The sequence below is a fragment of the Leptodactylus fuscus genome, chromosome 1 (assembly GCF_031893055.1).
Source record: "Leptodactylus fuscus isolate aLepFus1 chromosome 1, aLepFus1.hap2, whole genome shotgun sequence".
Classification (NCBI taxonomy): domain Eukaryota; kingdom Metazoa; phylum Chordata; class Amphibia; order Anura; family Leptodactylidae; genus Leptodactylus; species Leptodactylus fuscus.
Window position 1 is genome coordinate 197,192,418 of NC_134265.1, and position 22,520 is coordinate 197,214,937.

General features: G+C 40.9%; 1 protein-coding gene across 1 annotated transcript in view; it reads right to left on the bottom strand.

Moving 5' to 3' along the window:
* MIER2 (MIER family member 2) overlaps positions 1–22,520 on the bottom strand; it is a 43,535-nt gene that overhangs the window by 10,843 nt on the left and 10,172 nt on the right. The window contains exons 6-7 of the mRNA XM_075281695.1: positions 4,831–4,894; positions 106–254 (exon numbers count right to left, since the gene is read on the bottom strand). Coding sequence (XP_075137796.1) covers positions 106–254; positions 4,831–4,894 — 213 coding nt within the window. The remainder of the gene's footprint in view (positions 1–105; positions 255–4,830; positions 4,895–22,520) is intronic.

Genomic DNA, 22,520 nt, shown 5'->3' on the forward strand with positions numbered 1-22,520 from the left:
CTACTCTCAAATTTGAAAACTACAGAACAGTATACTGGAGCAAACAGGAGGTACAGACACAGAAGTCTTCTTGAGGATACACATCAGTGACATCTGTACATGTACCTGTTCATTATCCCTAACGTTTTTTTCATCTTGGCTATAACTTCCACCAGCTCGGTGTTGACGCTCTGCTGCCTGACTGAGGTAGCTCTCTACTTCTCTTTCTGGTAGGACATTTGGATCCCAAAGCAGCTGGTCTTTTTCCTGAGAATCTGGAGATAAGACAGGGAGACAGAATTTAAATGCTGCCAATGTACATTTTCCATAACAATACAATGTGTGATTTCAAGAGCAGTGTGACAGATTTAATGGAGGTGTCCGGCCACAGGTTTAGCATGTTCAATCACTAGCCACAGTGGAGACCCGCCTCTGACTTTTCAAGCGGACAGAAAAAACCTACATGTCGGATTTTGCTGTCCATTTGAAAAGTCAGACATCTTTACAAACAGACAGTTAAGGACAGGCATGGAGTGCAAAAGAACGCACCCGATCGCCATTTAAATGAATGAAAAATGTCACGGACACAGCTAGTGTCCACTCCTAATGTCTGTGCGAGATTTTGAGCGGACACTAGCAGCGGACTCTACCCGTCGCACAATGTCGGTAGTGTGAACGCTACTTAGTGACTGGCTGAATTTCATTTCTTGTACATAGAGAAGAACCAGGAAGCAAAGACCAGTTGTGAAATCCAAAGCGATGTCAGAAAGGAATGGCAAGATATCAATGACAATTTTATTTATTTATTTTGTAATTCATTATTTGTGCAATTTGCACAAGTATAACAAATGCAACAATAAAGTTCCTTGCAGAATGTCTACCATATATAGATCTAGAAAGAAAAGATGCAGAAAAAAAGTTTGAAGCAGAAACAGGAGAAAAAGAGAAAAAATAAAGAATGGGGATACCAGGTAAACGTCAAAGTCATGACATCCACACTATATATTTGGTGCGGTCCTGGTACAAAACCCAGTAAAATCAGGATTCAGATCTATTATGTAATCGAGCTGTCAAGCCTTCCATGAGTCTGGAAGGGACCCTATATATCACTGAGTCAGGACTTTGCACCTGGATTCCTAGAGGAAGCTGGAGATGGAAAAAGCCATACGCCATCTGATAAAGGCATTATATTTGGACATCATAGTGGGTAATCTGTAAATTCAGTTCTCAATGCCCAATATAGGCAGGGGGAAGGGAGTCTATCCAGAGGGGACCCCAACATTGCATATATGACTACAGGGAATGTCTAATTCTATAAAGGACAATGTTGCCAAAAATGAGAGAGCACCGACTGGTTCTCCAGAAGACTAAATGGCAGGATTCTGTCGCATGTCGTAATTACTCTACTAGAATTTGTAAAAAAACAAAAAAAATCTGTCCATGCATTAAGTGGCTGGTGATTCATTTGATTGGCTCGCATGTAATGCCAGATTTTTCTTGCAATACTAGTGATACTACAACAAATATACAGTGCCTTGCGAAAGTATTCGGCACCTTGCACTTTTCAACTTTTTGCCACATTTCAGGCTTCAAACATAAAGGTATAAATTTTAATTTTGGGGGAAGAATCAACAAGTGGGACACAATTGTGAAGTGGAACAAAATTTATCGGATATTTTAAACTTTTTTAACAAAGAAAAAATTGAAAAATTGAGTGTGCAAAATTATTTGGCCCCCTTGCGTTAATACTTTGTAGCATCACCTTTTGCTGTGATTACAGCTGCAAGTCGCTTGGGGTATGTCTCTATCAGTTTTGCACATGGAGAGACTGAAATTATTGCCCATTCTTCCTTGCAAAACATCTGGAGCTCAGTGAGGTTGGATGGAGAGGGTTTGTGAACAGCAGTTTTCAGCTCGATTGGATTCAGGTCTGGACTATGACTTGGCCATTCTAACACCTGGATACATTTATTTGTGAACCATTCCATTGTAGATCTTGCTTTATGTTTTGGATCATTGTCTTGTTGGAAGATAAATCTCCGTCCCAGTCTCAGGTCTTTTGCAGACTCCAACAGGTTTTCTTCTAGAATGGTCCTGTATTTGGCTCATCCATCTTCCCATCAATTTTAACCATCTTCCCATCTGAAGAAAAGCAGGCCCAAAGCATGATGCTGCCACCACCATGTGTGACAGTGGGGATGGTGTGTTCAGGGTGATGAGCTGTGCTGCTTTTACGCCAAACATATCGTTTTGCATTATGGCCAAAAAGTTCATTCAAATCCATTAATTCCAAAGTAGCTGTTTGTTCCAGTACATTCAAACCCAAAAATTCATTACCCACATTATTATAGTTTGTCTGAGATGACTATCTCGGTATAACAGAAAAATCAAAACTCTCCTCCTGAAAAAAATTACGTTTGAATGTTATTGATCTAATAAACCTATTTACATCCATTAGGGTTTGAAATACATTGAAATTAGATGTTGGCACAAAGTTTAACCACTTCAGTACCGGGCCAATTTGTGGTCCAGGACCAGACACATTTTAGGTTTATCTTGTATGTGCGGTTTTGAGGGCTGTAACATTTTTCTCGTACGTCTCATTCAAATAATTTTTGCGTCTTTTTTCGGGGACACATAGGGCTTTATTTTTATGTTGTTTTTATTTTCGAATGTGTTTTAATTTTTTTTATATCCGGGAAAATATAAACAAAATAGGAGGGAAATTGTGTCTGTTTTTTACTTTTGTTTTTTTTTTTTTTTTAAATTTAATAAACACAGTGCTACTGAAAAACTTTATAAAATAGTTTTTCCTCTCCATTACGGTAATTTTTATTTTGTATGGTGTTGTTGGGGTGGGGCTATAACCTTTAATAACAGCGTTTTATTAGCGTATTATTTATTTACTTTATATACACAGCGATCGAGAAGGCAGGGAAGGGAATAAACCTTCCCTGCCATCTCTCTGGGAGCTCCGGCTGAAGTTACAGCCGGCTCTCAGCTTCAGCAGCTGCACGATCTATCTATCTATCCATCTATCTATATCAACTTAAGAATGAAAGAGAATAACTTATACCTCTAATGAAATACAATTTGTATATGATCTTTATACAATGTGATTTTATTCTTAAAATACTGATATATATATATATATATATATATATATATATATATATATATATATATATATATACACACATATATATACATATATATATATATATATATACACACATATATATACACACACACAATTTTATGGTGTAGTCTAATTGATATAGTTCGTATATTTAGTATCTTTTGCCTTTGTACGTTTAGGTAAAGACTTGGTACGTAGCTTCCGGATTTATGTAATTAACCATCAATGGATTGAAGTTGGGTGGACTAGGTTGTTGGTAGTATATAGTTGTGTTTTCATATGTCTTTAGCAAGCTATGACTAAGGGATCGTTCATCAACGAGAGAAACGCGTAAGCTCATTTCTCTTTTTCTATATGCCTGGATCCTTGTTCATGTTATGTTTTTAATCATATCTAGTAAAAGTTAATTTTTATATTTTTGGCATGCTGGAGTAATTTATTTCCTTTTTTATATGTTCACCCCGTGAAGCAGTCCGGGGTTATCCTCCGTGCAGCCGTATTTTCTGCTCGCATATATCATAATGGATTACGTGTAGTCAGAGCTTCACAATCCTGTTTTTTCATCTTTGAGAAATGGCTTTCTTCTTGCCACTCTTCCTTAAAGGCCAGATTTGTGCAGTGTACGACTGATTATTGTCCTATGGACAGACTCTCCCACCTCAGCTGTAGATCTCTGCAGTTCATCCAGAGTGATCATAGGCCTTTTGGCTGCATCTCTGATCAGTCTTCTCCTTGTTTGAGATGAAAGTTTAGGTCGGCCGGATCTTGGCAGATTTGCACTGGTCTAATACTCCTTCCATTTCAAAATGATTGCTTGCACAGTGCTCCTTGGGATGTTTAAAACTTGGGAAATCTTTTTGTATCCAAATCTGGCTTTAAATTTCTCCACAATAGTATCTTGGACCTGCCCGGTGTTCCTTGGTCTTCATGATGCTCTCTGCACTTTAAACAGAACCCTGAGACTATCACAGAGCAGATGCATTTATATGGAGACTTGATTACACAGAGGTGGATTCTATTTATCATCAGTCATTTAGGACAACATTGGATCATTCAGAGATCCTCACTGAACTGAACGGAGTGAGTTTCCTGCACTCAAAGGGGCCGAATAATATTGCACACCCCACTTTTCAGTTTTTTTCTTTATTAAAAAAGTTTAAAATATGCAATAAATTTCGTTCCACTTCACAATTGTGTCCCACTTGTTGTTGATTCTTCCCCCCCCCCAAAAAAAAAATAATTAAATTTTATTTCTTTATGTGTGAGCCTGAAATGTGGCAAAAGGTTGAAAAGTTCAAAGAGGACGAATACAAACAAACAAGAAATTTATGGACATGGCTAACCCTAAGAGTAACAGCTGATTACTGGGAGAAGCCAGAACCCTGGCAATCAGCTGATTGACACACTTGCATTTATGTTAGTTTGTCTTTCTTTGTAAGACATACACTTGTTGACAGACTTACTAAACTGGAAACTAATGGATATTACTGAGTAATAAAATCAGGATTTCTGAGCCTCTTCTTATTTTTTGCCACTTTTCAATACAGTACATGAATCATAGGACCTGTGTATAATGTGACGTTATAAATCAGCAAAAATAAATAAATAAAATAAGATAAATACAAATCATATTTTAAATGCTTACATTACAAGGATATTTACCCAAAGCTCTAGGCTACAACAGTCATAACTGTATACTGCATATTCCTCACCTCTCCCACCTGTAGGAGTGTATCTTAGATATGGTAGCTGAGGTTCGGATCCAAACATAGCCTCCTGGAAAAAAAAAATAAAAAATTCTAAAAGTTTATACTTTAATACAAATATATGTAGGATATATTCTTTTTTACAGTACAATAATCAAAAATTATAACGCAAATTTTCTTCTACCACAAAATCCAAAACAATGCAAACTGTAACAACATAAAATCAGAAGAAACTGACATTTGGAGGCCATTTTATTGAGGTGCTCAACAGTGACTTTCATATTTGCTTTTTAACCTGCCTAAAAATTCCAAAGCTTTTGATCATGCTGGCAACAAATTAAAAGAAATTTAATGAGCAATACTGTGTTAGCAATGTTTCCTTGCACATGTTAAACATCTACATGAAGTACACTATTCTTTTCCTGAGTACATGACAGTGCCATCATTCATAAATTTCCCTTTCTAAAAATAATCTAACAGGTGTCCAAAGGATTAGCGTTTCTATGCTATCATAACGTTATTATTCTGTTTGGCGGTTCTAAGCAGCTGTATTCTTATCCAGAGCCAATGTAATTTTACATTTAGTCTTATATTTCTGCTTTTAGTCTAAAGAAACTGATATCAAAAGGGATGTCAATTAACATTACTAACGTAAGGTGTTCACATCATAGACTTAGGGTCCATTCACACGGAGAAAAATGGCGCTGAATTAGGTGTGGAATCCGTGTCAGATTCTAGCAGAAAAAGGAACCCATTGCAGTCAATGGGAGGCTTTTTTTTAGTGCTGAATCTGACGCAGATGCTCTCTTGCCATGATATATACATCTAGACATAGTGTGGAGGATGTCAGCTCACACATTAAGTATTTTGTATTCTTCTATGTTCAATGAGAAAGCTCACCCCCCCTTGGAAACTATAATGAGATGTACATTACATTAGGCCTCATCTAATAGTCATGTGCCAGACTAATCTTATAACTCTACAACCAATCATGTTATGCTAATTAGAATAGCCAAACCTGCTCTTTGTCTATATTGTATTTAAACTACCTTTTTCCCGCCATTAAATCAGATCACTTTGAATACAGCCTTTAAGTGTATGTCTGTGTTTGTGATTCTCTGAACGCTCGTATATTTCTTCTCAAAATCTGAAAACCGACAACGTCTGAGGTGTTCCCCCAACAACTTTAAAAAACAGTGTTGCGGTTTTACACCTCCCATTCACTTGTATTGATTTCCTGAGGCAGAATCCGCCTCAAGAAAGGGCAGCTCGCTTCTTTTTTCCGCTAGCAGGAACAAACTGCTAGTGGAAAAAAGACCGCTAGCGGTCTACATAGACTTCTATTGTGAGGGGGCGGATTTTGAGGAGAATTCCGTGCCAAAATCCACCCCCTCTTGCCCCGTGTGAACGGGGCCTTATTTTTTTTATTGAAATGAATGGGAGGCAGATTTTAGGCAGAATTTGAGTTGTATTCCGCTTCCAATTCCCATATGTGAACAACCCTCAAGAATTGTTAATTTGTAAAGTGGTGTAGATGGATCCTGGGAGTCCATCGAAATCAAGAGATCCAGAATAGAAAATAAAATTTACTGTAAGACATCCACATAATTAGCCATAGCATGCCAAATAGTTTTCAGAATACAGGACTCCAAGCAGACAGTTTCATAGTGTCTTTGCTAAAATCCCTTGTGTTCCAGTTTTAATCTGGGACTAACCTACAAAAAAAAGCCAAAAAAAGAAGTCTAGGTTTAAAGCTAATGTGTACAAGAAAGGGCGTATCTGGGAGGTTTAGGTCTAGAAGATTAAAGGGGTCCATGCCAGCAAAGATGGTGGTCTAGGGTAATTGAGTTTATTGTACCATTTCTGGGGTCTCGAGCAGAGAAGGTTTTAAAGTGGGGTCCAGCATTCCTTATGGGGTCCAGAGCAGAGATGGGGTTAATCCAGTGTCCCTGATGGTCTAGGACAGTGGATGGTTTAAAGTCAGGCTCCCTGTTGGTCTAGGAGAGAAAAGGATTGCAAACAATCTCTGTTGATCAAGATAAGTATGTGGGGTTAATGTTGTTCTTGGTGGTCTGGGGCAGACAAGGATTTGATGTTAGAATGCCTGGGGTCTAGGACAAAGAAGCACTTGATCTTTGACACATGGTGTCTTACATGCTATTTTTAGTAACCTAAATATTAACCTAAATGAACAAATAAAAAAAAATAAAAACCAACCTAAACCAATAAAAACTACAGCTCCTTCTGCAAAAAAACAATCCTTTACATAGCTATATTGTCATGAAGTTGGAAATGTCTATCAAGTAAATAAATTCACTAATGCCTTAACAGTAAAAATCACAGTAAAAATAATGTCACATTGCACAATGAATACTGTAAAAATAACACTCAAATGCTATATGCTACATTTCCATTAAAATTAATAAACGTTACTCATTACATTATACACAAATTGGCTATGACATTAAAGGGGTTTTTACAAGACTAAGATGCTGATGACCTACCATTAGGATAGGTCACCCAGATCAGATTGTGAGGGTCTGACACTCAGGAGTGCTGCAGCCTATGTGACGTCAGGAGGCCTGTGCAGTGTAACATGATACAATCAGCAGGGGTCTTGGGTGTCAGACCTCTGGCTTCCACGTGCACAGTAGATCTATGATAGACACAGGGAGCTGCAGCCCCTGCTCTGCATAGACCACTGCTTAGAAGACGACGAAGGACCTTGTAGTGAGGTTATCACAGGGACAAGCCAATCACAGAGCAGTAGTGACGTCATCACAGGTCCTTTTCCAGAAGCAGGGAAGAGACAGTTGTGAGACAGTGAATCGATAGCAGGAGGAGGGACTTACATACAAGAACCACAGAGGAGGGCGTAAACAGAGTATGACGTGAGGGGCGCACGGGAACGCCCACAGTGCACGGACAGCTCATTTACATATACGTTTACAAGGTAATTCATTAAAACAGGGGGGGTCTTTTAACAAACGATTAGCAGGACTTGAATAGCTTTTTTAAAGTCTACTCAGGCATATATACAGTTAGGGCCAGAAATATTTGGACAGTAACACAAGTTTTGTTATTTTAGCTGTTTACTAAAACATGTTCAGAAATACAATTATATATATAATATGGGCTGAAAGTGCACACTCCCAGCTGCAATATGAGAGTTTCCACATCCAAATCGGAGAAAGGGTTTAGGAATCATAGCTCTGTAATGCATAGCCTCCTCTTTTTCAAGGGACCAAAAGTAATTGGACAATGGACTCTAAGGGCTGCAATTAACTCTGAAGGCGTCTCCCTCGTAAACCTGTAATCAATGAAGTAGTTAAAAGGTCTGGGGTTGATTCCAGGTGTGTGGTTTTGCATTTGGAAGCTGTTGCTGTGACCAGACAACATGCGCTCAAAGGAACTCTCAATTGAGGTGAAGCAGAACATCCTGAGGCTGAAAAAAAAGAAAAAAATCCATCAGAGAGATAGCAGACATGCTTGGAGTAGCAAAATCAACAGTCGGGTACATTCTAAGAAAAAAGGAATTGACTGGTGAGCTTGGGAACTCAAAAAGGCCTGGGCGTCCACGGATGACAACAGTGGTGGATGAACGCCGCATACTTTCTTTGGTCAAGAAGAACCCGTTCACAACATCAACTGAAGTCCAGAACACTCTCAGTGAAGTAGGTGTATCTGTCTCTAAGTCAACAGTAAAGAGAAGACTCCATGAAAGTAAATACAAAGGGTTCACATCTAGATGCAAACCATTCATCAATTCCAAAAATAGACAGGCCAGAGTTAAATTTGCTGAAAAACACCTCAAGAAGCCAGCTCAGTTCTGGAAAAGTATTCTATGGACAGATGAGACAAAGATCAACCTGTACCAGAATGATGGGAAGAAAAAAGTTTGGGGAAGAAAAAAGTTTGGAGAAGAAAGGGAACGGCACATGATCCAAGGCACACCACATCCTCTGTAAAACATGGTGGAGGCAACGTGATGGCATGGGCGTGCATGGCTTTCAATGGCACTGGGTCACTTGTGTTTATTGATGACATAACAGCAGACAAGAGTAGCCGGATGAATTCTGAAGTGTACCGGAATATACTTTCAGCCCAGATTCAGCCAAATGCTGCCAAGTTGATCGGACGGCGCTTCATAGTACAGATGGACAATGACCCCAAGCATACAGCCAAAGCTACCCAGGAGTTCATGAGTGCAAAAAAGTGGAACATTCTGCAATGGCCAAGTCAATCACCAGATCTTAACCCAATTGAGCATGCATTTCACTTGCTCAAATCCAGACTTAAGGCGGAAAGACCCACAAACAAGCAAGACCTGAAGGCTGCGGCTGTAAAGGCCTGGCAAAGCATTAAGAAGGAGGAAACCCAGCGTTTGGTGATGTCCATGGGTTCCAGACTTAAGGCAGTGATTACCTCCAAAGGATTCGCAACAAAATATTGAAAATAAAAATATTTTGTTTGGGTTATGTTTATTTGTCCAATTACTTTTGAGCTCCTAAAATGTGGAGTGTTTGTAAAGAAATGTGTACAATTCCTACATTTTCTATCAGATATTTTTGTTCAACCCTTCAAATTAAACGTTACAATGTGCACTTGAATTCTGTTGTAGAGGTTTCATTTCAAAACCAATGTGGTGGCATGCAGAGCCCAACTCGCGAAAATTGTGTCACTGTCCAAATATTTCTGGCCCTAACTGTATATATATAGAGAAAATCCAGTGATAGAGCCCCTTTAAACACAGGAGTAAAAACAATCCAATCTTTCTTCATGAAAAATCCAGAAGGATCAAGCGACTGAGTATAACATAAAAGTATAGCCTATGTTCTTGCCTCAGCCCTCTTTAAACACAAATTTTGAATTTCAACCCCTTCCCACCACAGGCATTTTTCGATTTTGACTCTTTAATAATAATAATAATAATAATAATATATATAATATATATATATATATATATATATATATATATATATAAATTTTTTTTTTTTTTTTTTTACATCTATTTATTATTAGACCCAGCGCAGCTCCGTTCCCCCTTATCCAAAGGTTTCAACACAGTGTTTGTGGTGGATATTTTTATTTCTACACATATTTGGGGTCTCTTTTGTACATTATAAGAAGACCCTATTCATACTCCGTCTACTGAACCTGAATATATATGGAGGAAGTGTTCAGCACACCCTCAGTGTTCTTATTCCTCTCGCCATTTTCAACATCACACAACATTGGACTTATTTGTAGAAGGTTTATGTAAATATAAGACCAGTGTCATTTGTTTAGTGTGTAATAGTTTAAATTGAGCTACCAACATAACTTCAGACAAACGGTCAGACAAAAGAGATGTAATTGGTATCCTCTAGGTCTAGAAGTTAGGAAAGGACAAGAAGTGAGACATTTGGGGAGTTTTTATCCCTTATATTATTTGTCCTTATCCAGGGTTATATTTTTAATGAATACCAATAAAATTATGTTTTAATTTTGCCATTCATTTGGGTTGGACTGAAGGGGATTTTAACCCTCACTGATTCCACATTACTGGTACCTCCAGACTTGGAAAGAGGAACGTGCCTTTTAAATCTACATTCCAAAATGCAAAAAGCATGGCGCGCCTTCCCTTCCAAAAGTGTCCCAATACAGCTGTTTATGACCACATATAGAACTTTTTTGTACCCAGGATAATCCCACTAGCCACTTCACGCAACCTCAATATAGTGGGTCCCTATTCTACAAACATATATATGTGTGTGTGTGTGTGTGTGTGTGTGTGTGTGTGTGTGTGTGTGTGTGTGTAGGAAATAATGATTTGATCCCTTGCTAATTTTTTACGTTTGCCCACTGATAAAGACATGAACAGTCTATAATTTTAAGGGTAGGTCAAAGAGGACCTTTCATGGATTTGGGTACAGGCAGTTCTATATACTGCTGGAAAGCCGACAGTGTTCTGAATTCAGCACACTGTTGGCTTTCCCGATCTGTGCCCTGCGTAAAGAGCTATCGGTCTCGGTACCATAGCGCTTTACAGTCAGAAGGGCGTTTCTGACAGTCTGTCAGGAACGTCCTTCTCTACAGCAGCGCCTATCGCGCTGTACAGTGTGAGCAGGGAGGAGCGCCTTGAAGACACTCCCTCCTCCTGATTAGGCCCATTCATTGGGCCTAATCCGGAGCGAAGGCGCAACTGGATGCCGGTGCAGTGCACCAGCATTCAGTCGCGGCTACCCGTCTTTTGGTCTGGTACCTGAGGCGACACATCTGTTCTGAAGGGGATTTTAACCCTCACTAATTCCACATTACTGGTAACTTCAAGCTTGGAAAAAGGAACATGCCTTTTAAACCTACATTCCAAAATCCAAACAGCATGGCGCTCCTTCCCTTCTGAAAGTGTCCCAATACAGCTGTTCATGGCCACATATAGAACTTTTTTTGTACCCAGGATAATCCCACTAGCCATTTCACACGACCTCAATATAGTGGGTCCCTACTCTACCATGTACGTCACTGCACAGCAACCACCAACATAGCACAGCACCCGCAGGGCAAACAACCAGATCAATATGTATATTAAGTACCTCATGATTTTGCTGAGAAGCAAAAGTTCAGTGTATAAAGTTAGGATATGTGGTTCATGTCTTTATTCTCTTGGAATATTGACTATTTCCTGTATATTCATGACTTTGAATCCCCCTGACCTCCTTCAGGTGCAGCAGCCAGAACAGCTCCCACTCAAACTGTATATCCAGTTTACTGTATCTTCTCTAGGGTTACTTGCAGTGAATGACTAAGTAACTCCTTTACAGGGCATTGGGAATGGCTTATATTAGGTTTAAGAATTTCATTTACTTGTGGCTGCTTGTGTGGTTACAGATGGGATATTATTCATAGAAAACAAGCATCTTTTGTATTTACTCCTGCCAGAATGGCACTAATGGAAACCAGTAGTATCAATAATGGCAAACGGCAGACTGCTCCTTACGCCCGTTGTACACAAAGGTCGTGTGCTAGTTCAGTGTGCTATCTAGATTTTTCCCAGATATCACACCAACCCATTCATATCTGTCTAGGCCACAAAACTCAAGACAGCCCCTATTCATTCAATCACAGCTGTCTTCTCACAAGCGGTAGTGTGCAAGAGGCCTTATTGTACATATTCCCTGTCTCAGAGAGAAGTGCAAAATGTGCTGCAGCCATAACGTGATAATAAAACTGGGTTCACACTACTGGGCGCCGCGTCTCCCCAAAAGCAGGCAGCATGCTCGCTCTGGGCCATCCCGCACATGAGCCGCTATGTTCTTCACTCTGCCAGGCTGCATCCTCCCACACCATAGCGCGCTCCAAGGGCCTGTGATGTCACGTCAGGTCCTCAAACTTACTCCCAACCGAACGTCGGTGCTCGCGGTCTTGATGCCCGGCAACCCACGGGGATGGTAAGTAGCCTATATTCTATTCTGGCCGGGATTCTATGTCTATGTGAAATTTGAGGACAATCCATGCGGCGGTGTAGGCGTGATTGAGGAACAAACAACCAAACTTTCACATTTATAATATGAAGTTTATTTATTTATTATTATATTTATTATTATTTATTATGATATAAGTTTATTATATATTTATTAATATTTATATTTATTATTAAGTTTAGTATTATTATTTAAGTTTATTATGTATTATAAGTTTATTTATTATTATTAAAGGTGTTGTCCCATCACAAGGATCCTATCTATACTTCTTGTTAATGTGAATGTAAGACTTTTCCTAAATACATTGCTTCAGCAAAACTGCTTTGTTTGTCCACTATCTTACTTTATTCATTTTTTTTTTTTTTACACATCCCTTGACTTATCTGGTCATAAGTCAAGTGATGTATCTGCTGCTCTGAGGGGGGAGGGAGGAGGGGCTAAGTGCACGGGAGCGAGCCTGGGGGGGGGGTGTAGTTTACCCTTTGGGGGGAAGGGGCCACTAATACAGACCCGGCATCCGCTGTAATAGAGAGGCGGATGCCGGGGACGGTTAGTCGCCGGCACAGATGTCTGCAACATCGCTATGCTCCTGCCCTGCATGAAGCCAGCAAGAGGAGCGGAATAACAGCATCACTTCTGCCGCTGCTGGCTTCATGCAGGGCAGGAGCATAGCGATGTTGCAAGCATCTGTGCCGGCGTCTACACTCCCGACATCCGCCTCTCTATTACGGCGGATGCCAGGTCTGTATTCACATATGCAAAGCCAAGCGGCGAGATGCCGCTGGCCCAGCGTGCACGCTCATAGACCAGGCTAGCCTTCACAATGCGAATACAGACCCGGCATCCGCTGTAATAGAGAGAGGCGGATGCCGGGTCTGTATTCGCATTGTGAAGGCTAGACTGGTCTATAAGCGTGCACGCAGGGCACCGCTGCTGGCTTTGCATATGTAACCCCGCTCACCAATGACGCAACAAAGCCGGAAGAAAAATTTATAGCAACGAAGACTGGTGAGTATGCGACGTGGGAATACCCCTTTAATTATTATTATTTATTTAAGTAGGAATAAGATAGGAGTAGGACGGATATTAGTAGGATAGGATAGAAGGATATTTGGGAAATTGCTGTTAAACATTCTACCTTCTAACGCCCCCCAAAAATTGAAGGACAATTAAAAGATAATGCCAACATAAAGCAGAGAAACAATAGATAATATTTAATAATTTATTTGGGAGGCATTTCACATTTTGAAGATTGCAAATTTTTCCAAACTTTTAACAAAATTTCCTATTTTTTCACAAATACAATGTGTCATAAATAAAGCCGATCTCACACACTTCAGTTGGGTAAGTTAAGGAGGACCTTTGAAGTCCTCATGAGCGAGCGGTTTCATATACTGCTAGAACGCAGACAGTGCACTGAATTCAGCGCACGGTCGGCGTTTTCAGTATATTGGTGCTGTTAATTTCGGCACTGATATCTCCTCATTGTCAGAAGGGCGTGATGGCGCTTATGGACACATCCAAAAAGTACCTTAAGGACACAGTCTTATTTTTCAATACTGATGAATCTTGGCAATAACCTTAAGGCACCATAACTTACACAAGTGATTTTGGGACAATTTTCAAAATGTGATCTGCTCTGCTTTTCAGACAGATAGTTATACCATCAAAATACATTAATAAATATTATCTATTTTTAGCCCTAAAATATATTGGCAACTGCACAAGAACGAACCGTGGGCACTCCTGCCCCTGCTGAGTGTCCAGGTTGTGCCACCATGGATGGGTATCTAGACCTGCAACCTCCTTCAGCGGGCTGGGCCACCACGAGGCAGTGGTCATCTTGGATCTCACCAGCACCTTCCTCCTCTCTCCAACCATGTGCTTCACAGCGCAGCCTCTCTCTTCCTGCGCTCTCCCTGCCAACAACCTACACACTATTGCTAACTGAATGAATATGTTGGCGGATGACCACGATACTACCAGGGCATATGTCTCGTCTCTGCATGATACTACTACTGATCAGGCCTCAGCAATCCGGGACATACACCACCACCTGGACGGCCTTGATAACAGAGGTCCGCATAACAACATCTGCGTTAGGGGGCTCCCAGAGGCCACTGAAAGCGAGGACCTGCAAGTTACACTGGAGACCGTTTTTAATTCCATCCTTCAGGAATTCCCATCTCATAAGATTAAGCTTGATAGGGCCCACCGAGCCCTCCATGTCAAGGGTTCTTCCTCTATGCCCAGTGATATTATCTGTTGTGTTCATGACTTCACACTCAAGGAGGCTATAATGAGCAAGACACGGAAACTCAAAAACTTTGACCGGGTGAAGCTGCAACTTGACCAGGTTCTCTCCCTTAACACTCTCCAGAAACATGGCCATTTTCAGTCCCTCCTCCAGATTCTTCGTAATCACCAGATTCCTTACAGCTGGGGCTTCCAGTTTATCCTTATTGCCAGCAAGAATGGTCATTCTGCCACACTTCGCTCTTGCTTTCACTTGCCGTTCTGTGATTGGTTGGGTGTCCCCTTACTGGAGTTAACAGATTGGGAACAGATTTCTCCGCCTACTCCTCCATTCCCGATGTAGCACCCATTAAGGCCCAAGTGATATTGATCGCCTACTGTGGCAACCACCTCACAGAAGCCCCGCTTGGAGAACATCCCTTGAAGAGGGCCCCAATCTGTGGTGCTATTCTTTTCCCTGGTTTTACTTAACATTGTGCTTGCATTCGTTTTTTTGCTCCCATTCACTCCCTTACATGTATCTTAGTGGCGTGTCCATACCTGGAGGTCCTGTGCCACCTGGTTCTTACCCGGGTGGATTTCCGTAGTCTGGAGACCAGTCATGTGCAGCAACTTCTCTTGTATTCCCGCCAACGGTACTTTGAGCAATAAGTCCCACACTTTGCTGGCTAGAACCCTCAGGGATCACCATGTAGCCTCCACACAGCATTCTGTACGCAATTTTTCCGGTATTCTCCAGAATCATTCCAATACTATAGCATTAGCATTCCACTCTTAGTACTCTAAACTGTATAATCTGCCCTCCCCACAGGCATTGTGCCCTACTGATGGTCACTCTCAGCTAGCGGACTACTTAGCCGATTGCCATTTGTCACGTCTCTACTCTAATGCTTTGGCCTCTCTGAACTCTCCTATTACTAATGAGGAGTTGGAGGGGGTCCTAAAGTCCGAGATAGGGAATTTAAAGTTCTCCGGATATACAAGAGAACCCTTCGAAAACTGGACGTGTTTCCTCTTAATATCCCACAGTATCTCCTTGTTCTCCTCCATGGTAATTATGACTTTCAGTGAAAGACATCCTCCATTCGCTGCCTCGTGATCCAGATATCCCCTTTCTATGCAAGCCTGTACTTGGCAAACTACTCAGTTATTTCACAAATTAAGAGTCCTCTTGGACAATTGGCAGCCTCTCTCTCTTCTGAAGACATTGCCGCGGTAAAGATGACCGTCCTTCTGAAGCTATTATATTACTTTGAGATGCCTCCAGTTGTAGTCCCTCGGGTAGACTTACATAAGTTACAGAAGGCCAGCTTTCAGTTTATATGGCAGGCCAAACAACATCGTATTCCTCGCTCTATCATGTTGACGGAGAGGGGGTGTGGTGGGTCTGGCCGTCCCACATCTTTTGCACTATTACTGGGCAGCTAATTTGTGCTGTATGCCATTTTTGCAGCTATGCTGGCATATACCAAATTGGTTGAGATTGAGAAGCTTTGGCTGGCACCCATGCATCCCAATAGGTTATTGTGCATCTGTTCCCACCTTGCCCCTACCAACTTGGCCCGATTTGTTTCCCAAAGTCTATTTGGTCTACCTGTTATGCTAAGTTTTCCATGATGACCCCTGCCCTCCTCTATGGTGCCTATATAATATAACCCCCTCCTCCTAGACAGTCTGACTTCTGCTGTGGCCAAAGTGTGTTCCAAGGCAGGCCTCTTCCAGATTGCTGACATGGCTGTAATAGCGATTTTCCCTAAATTTCCCTAACTAATTTCTTCTGGACTAATTCAGTTCCCTATATAAAGGCATAAATAATAGAAACCCTCATACATCAGCCCATTTTCAAAACTGCACCCCTCAAATAATTCAAAATAGCATTTTGGAAGTTTGTTATAAACACAACGCACAAGTGATGCCGGCACAGAGCTACTGAGCATGCTCAGTACTCTGCAGAATTACACAAGCGTACAGCGCATGCCCAGTATGCTTAAGTAGCGACCTGATGGCAGAGCTGACTGCGCATGTCTTGTCGAGCATTTTTCTGTGGCTGCTACATGAGCGAACGCAGTCTTGCCAGAAGATGATGACAGGAGGACGCGGTGGCGAAGTGCAGCTGTAGTAGAAGAAGAAGGACGTCACTGGAGAGGCTTTAGGCAGCACAGGGGACACCCCTCGTGCTGTTTGAGTGAATGGGGACCGCCCTCTGTGCTGTCTGGAGACTCATTAGCATACAGAGAAAACCAGGAATATCACCGAAACGGCGCCCCGGAGAACAATTCTAAAGGTAGGGGAAGAATAGCCTTTCTTACGATTATACCGACGTGGTAGTACTGAAAAAAGGGATTGTAATGGTAATTTTCACAAGGGGTTAAAGGGAGAAAAAGCATCACAAAGTTTGTTCAACAATTGCTTATGAACATGACAATACCCCATATGTGGGCTTAATCTCTTGCATGGCTTTGTGGCAGGGCTCAGAATGGAAAGAGAACTATTTGGATTTTGGAGGTCAGAATTTGCTGGTTTGGTTGTCAGGTGCCCCGTTGCATTTGCAGAGCCCCTAAAGAACCAGGACAATGGAAACTCCCCAGAAGTAACCCCATTTTAGAAACTACACCCCTCAAGGAATTTCTAAAGATTTATTGGGTAATTTCCCAAGGGTGCTTCCCAAATATCTATGTACAGTTGTAAAATTGAAATGGTTATAGAAATAAGTAATTTCAGTGCCCAATACATTGTGCCCTCTTTGTTTCATCAGAAACAAGCAATCCTAAAATTATTAAATAGGCTATCCCAGGTACAGAGTACAAAAAAAAAATAAAAAATATATAGATGGGTGTAAACTGCTGCTTAGGCACACAGCAGGGCCCAGAAGGGAAGGAGCACTGCACTTTTTAGCTTTTGGAGTATAGATTTAGAGGGACTTTCTGGATGCCATGTTTTTGCAGAGCCCTGGAAGTTCCAGTAAATTGAAATTCCCATAGAAGTGACCACATTTTGCATATACAGACAACTGTGGCGAGAGTCAGTGTGCTATCCATGTATTTCACGGATAGAACACTGACCCAATCTTTTCTATGGGCCCGTACAAACGACCATCATTTTCACAGTCCAGTGTGCGGGCAAACATTCCGGGCCGCATCATATAGCACAGGCCCGGATGTCGGTTGTGGTACGGTTGTCTGCAACCAGCCTAAATCTGTGCACCAAAAGCACATAAAGCCTTTCACATTTGAACCCTGCTGTGTACCCAAACTGCAGTTTATGCCCACATGTATGACACTGTTGTAGCCAGGATAACCAACTTAAAGTCATATGTGTGTGTAAATTGCTCTTTAGACGCACAGCCAGGCACATAAGGGAATTTAGTTTTTTGGAGCACATTTTGGTTTTTAGACATCATGCCACTTTTGCAGTCACTAAGTTTCCAGTAAAGTTGAATCTGCAGACACGCAACCCCATTTTGGAAACTACACCACTGAATGGATTTATCAAATGGAGTAGTGAGCATTTTTAACCCTTTAATGTTGAAATAGTGTAATTTCCAGAAATTAATGTGCAGCTGATAATGAAAAGTGAAAATTGCAATTTTTCAGGATACGTCATTCAGTGATCAATATTGCACCCAGCTTGAGTCAGCAGAGACACACACTCCAAAAATTGTTAAGCGAAAATACTGGGCAAAACAGATTTTGGAGTATTCATCTTTGAAAACTAGGCACAACATAATGTGCACTGAAATAACACATGCCTGGAAAAATTGCCATTTTCACCTTTCACCATCATCTGTGTATTTATTTTTGGAAAATATGCTCACTGCACCCCTGCATTAATTCCTTTACGGGTGTATTTTCCAAAATGGAGTTCCACTTTTCTGGCATTTCAGGGTTCTGCAAAAGTGGCATGGTGTCCAAAAACCTAAACTATCTAAATATGTGCTCCAAAAACCAAATATATTTGGGCACATAGCCAATCTAAGTTTATAAACACATATCGCATTAAGTATGTTACCCTTGATACACCAGTGTCATACATGTGGGCATAAACTTCAGTTTGGATACACAGCAGAGCGTAGATGTGACACGAACCAGCAATCTGCAGAAGTATTGGAGTGTATAATGTCTGTCAGCAGGCCTAGCTAATACGATCCTGCCTCATAAGGAGAAGAATGCTGAAGAATCACAGCTCCCCCCAGAAACAGAGCAAGGAGGGCACAGAGGTTCAGGGTTGCTAGGGAAACCCCTTAGATGCTGCGATTATGATTGATCACGGTATCTAAGGAGTTAATACCCATGATTGGAGTTTAGTTTCAGCCATGGGTGTTACAGATGGGGGTCAGCTGTTTCTCACAGCTAGCACCACTCAGCTTCGGTGACATTACCATGACGTAATAAGAAGTCATGGTCTGGGAAGGTACACTTTTCCATGACGCAATCTGTTCTATGACTATAAGTCTTCAATCATGGTGGCCCATCAATTATTCTGCTACTAATAATCACATTATGGCTGCATTTTACATTTGCCTCTAAGAAAGGAAAAATCTGCCTCTATCCATTGTAACTGGTTTGGTTTCTTTACATGTAATTCTGCCAGGAGTAACTGTAAAGTAACAAATAAATAGCTGAGAAAAGCCCAGGTGACCATACCAGCAGACAGGACAAAAGAAAAGAGCAATCTATGAGCACAGTCAGGAAAGCTACTATCCCATTTGTGACAACACAAGCAACCAGAAGTAGACAAAAATACATAGAAGATTTTTTTCTTACATTGTTAGCTGTGAGATTTGCAGAATAATCAGTCTTTTGCACAGAGGAAGCAGTTTGCAGACGTGTGCAAGCTGTAAGGGGGATCAAATCACCCCCCAGCCTCCATTCACTGCATGAAGATAGAACATAACCTCACCATAAAGCAGTCACGCTCATCTAATCTATCTATGGACAAACCTTGGCTAGCAACTGGGAGTGGACTTCAAATTAGCTAGAAGAGAGACACTTAGGGCTAGTTCACATGTAGTTTTTTTGGTCTGGATTTTGACACGGAATACACGTCAAAATCTGGGTAAAAAAAAAACGCCTCCCATTGAATTCAATGGGAACTGGTCATTTCCTGTAAAATACCGCTTGCGGAAAAAAGAAGCGACCTGCCCTATTTTGACGCGGATTCCGCGTCAAGACAATCCCTCCGGACTAGGCCCATTCATTGGAGCCTAATCTGGAGCGGAAAGCCTGGTCCTGGTGTACAAATCCCAGCAAGGGCATAAAACCATCTGCAAGGAGTTTTTATGTTCTTCCCGTGGTTGCATGGATTTCCATCCCATATTCCAAAGACGTACTGATAGGGAAAAATGTACATTGTGAGCTCTATGTGGGGCTCACAATCTACATAGAAAAAAAAAAAAAAGTCTGAAAATGTAGTGACTATTTAAGGGGTTGAAGGCTTATACATTAAAAACAGACATAAATTACTCCATTCTTAAAGCTGCACCACTCAATTCAACCTAGATTGGGAATTTGTTTGTGTTTTAGTACTTTTGTACATTTCAAGTTTTATGGAAAGACTTTAGCACCAATTTAGTGCACATAAAACTTACTCATTAACTTTGTTTCTTTTCCTCCCATTCCTCCAATAACAAAGTTTTTCCATATGTAGTATACATATGGTATTTTATTTGCAGATAGTTACCACTGTGGTTAAATTGTAATTTTTATTAGTTCCTCCGGAGGATTTAAAGCAAGCTGGGAGCACTTGGTTACCTATAATGCTTTGAAATAAATAGTATAAAGTATTATTACCTGTCAATGTATCATTGTCAGGCAACCCATCAGGTTATTCATTTGTTAGACACAAAGGTGCCACAGTAAACCAACAGAACCCCAGTATTACTGTGGCTTTAGAGGGTTAAATTCCGCAGGACAAGAGGTCAATCTATTCCCAGTCATTACAGCAGGAACCTGGCTGTCAGTCACAAATATATTCCTGTTATAAATTATTGGACATCATTTGAATGCCCGCACAATAAAAAACAAAACAAAAAACAAAACAACACCACACCTACTGAAGTCAATCACAACTGGGACTTAATAATATGCCCATTTTGCTGGAAGAAATTAAATCATCAACTAGTGGAGTAAAATTTAAAGTGTTTCTCCAATCTTGTTAAAAATAAATAAATAAAAAATGAATAAATGATAAATTAGACATCAGACAGAAGGCAATCAGGAGCGCCATTGTACAGGTAAATACCAGTTTTCATCATCCTCGGAATTATGGGGGTCTCAACTAGGGTTCTGGCAATTAATCGCAAGATTATCGAAAATCGAATGTCAGCTCAATTAATTGATATGAACTTAGGGATATAACTGAGCTTACACTAGTTATTTTAAAGGGACTCTATCATGAGACACCTGTTTTAATCTGAACCCACGTCGGAATAGCCTTAACCACATGAGGGCCGCCGTACGTAAATTTACGGCCTCATGTGCTGGTACCTAAAGACCGGACTATTGCCGAAATACGTCCGGCCTTTAGGTACCTTTCTGGTGGGGGGAGGAGTGCGGGGGGGACAGGGGTTAGGTGTTACTAACACCTAACCCCTTCCTCCATAACGTCCAGTCGGAACTGAGTCCGACTGGACGTGTTAACCCTTTCAATCGCGCCGTCAAACATCACAGCGCGATCGAAAGGGATCCGCCGACAGGTTAACCCGATCGGCACCCCCCGCGGGGGGTGCCGATGTCAGTACAAGGTAGTCTGGGGTCTGGCCAGTGACCCCAGACTACCGGAGCCCCCACATACCTGGTGATCCTGCCAGGCGGTGGAGGAAGTGAGCGATGTGTCTCACTTCCTCTGCAGCTTACAGGACACGAGCAGGCTCATGTCCTGCTTGTGTCCTGTCTTCTACTGTGTAGAATCAGCTGATACTTTCATCAAAGCATCAACTGATTCAAGTGTCCTAAAGGGACACATGAAAAAGTAAAAAAAAAGTTTAAAAAAAAAAAAATAAAGTGTATGAAAAAAGTAAGTTCTAAAGTCCAAAAATCCCTTTTTTCTATCCAAAATGAATTATATAAAAAAAAGCACTAACAATTAAAAAAAAGCAATGCATATTTGGTATCGCCGCGTCCGTAACAACCTGTACAATAAAACTGAAATAATATTTAATGTACACGGTGAACGTCGGAAAAAAAAAAAAAACGGAAAAAACTCGCCGGAAATAATGATTTTTTGCCATCTCATCCTACAAAATATGCTGTAAAAAGTGATCAAAATGTCATATTCACCCCACAACAGTGCCAATAAAAAGCGCACATTTTCCCGCAAAAAAATAAGCCCTCAACCAACACTGTCAACCGAAAAATAAAAATGTTACGCCTCTCAGAAGATGGCGATGCAAAAAACATTGATTTATGTCCCCATATGTGTGTTTGTTCTGCAGACTTAGTATCGCATAAAAAAATAACATAAATGAGGTATCGCCGTAACCGTACCGACCCGCAGAATAAAGGACACAAGTTACTTATGCTGTACGCTGCATGGCGAAAAATTTAAAATGTAAAACTCAATGCAGGATTGATTTTTTTTTTTTTTTTAATCCAGCAAGAAAGAGTTAATAAAATGTAATCAGTAAGTTGTAGGCACCCAAAGATGGTGTCATTACAAAATGCATCTCATCCTGCAAACAACAAGCCCTTATATGGCCGTGTCACCAGAAAAATAAAGAAAATATAGCATCTAGCAATGTCAAGGCAAAACCCCCCAAAAATCGCCAAATTATTAGAATACAACTGGCTGCGGCAGGTAGGGAATATATAAGCTGTGCGAGCGAATATCAGGGGACACCCCAGATTTACAGCTTATGAGCGAAAAAACACCAGAAGTGACCCCCAAAGTGACTCCCCCAATCATAGGAGCTACTGGAACATAGTAGGGAATTTGGTGTCTGCAATGTTCTCCGCACAGCTTATATATTCACTCTTCGCC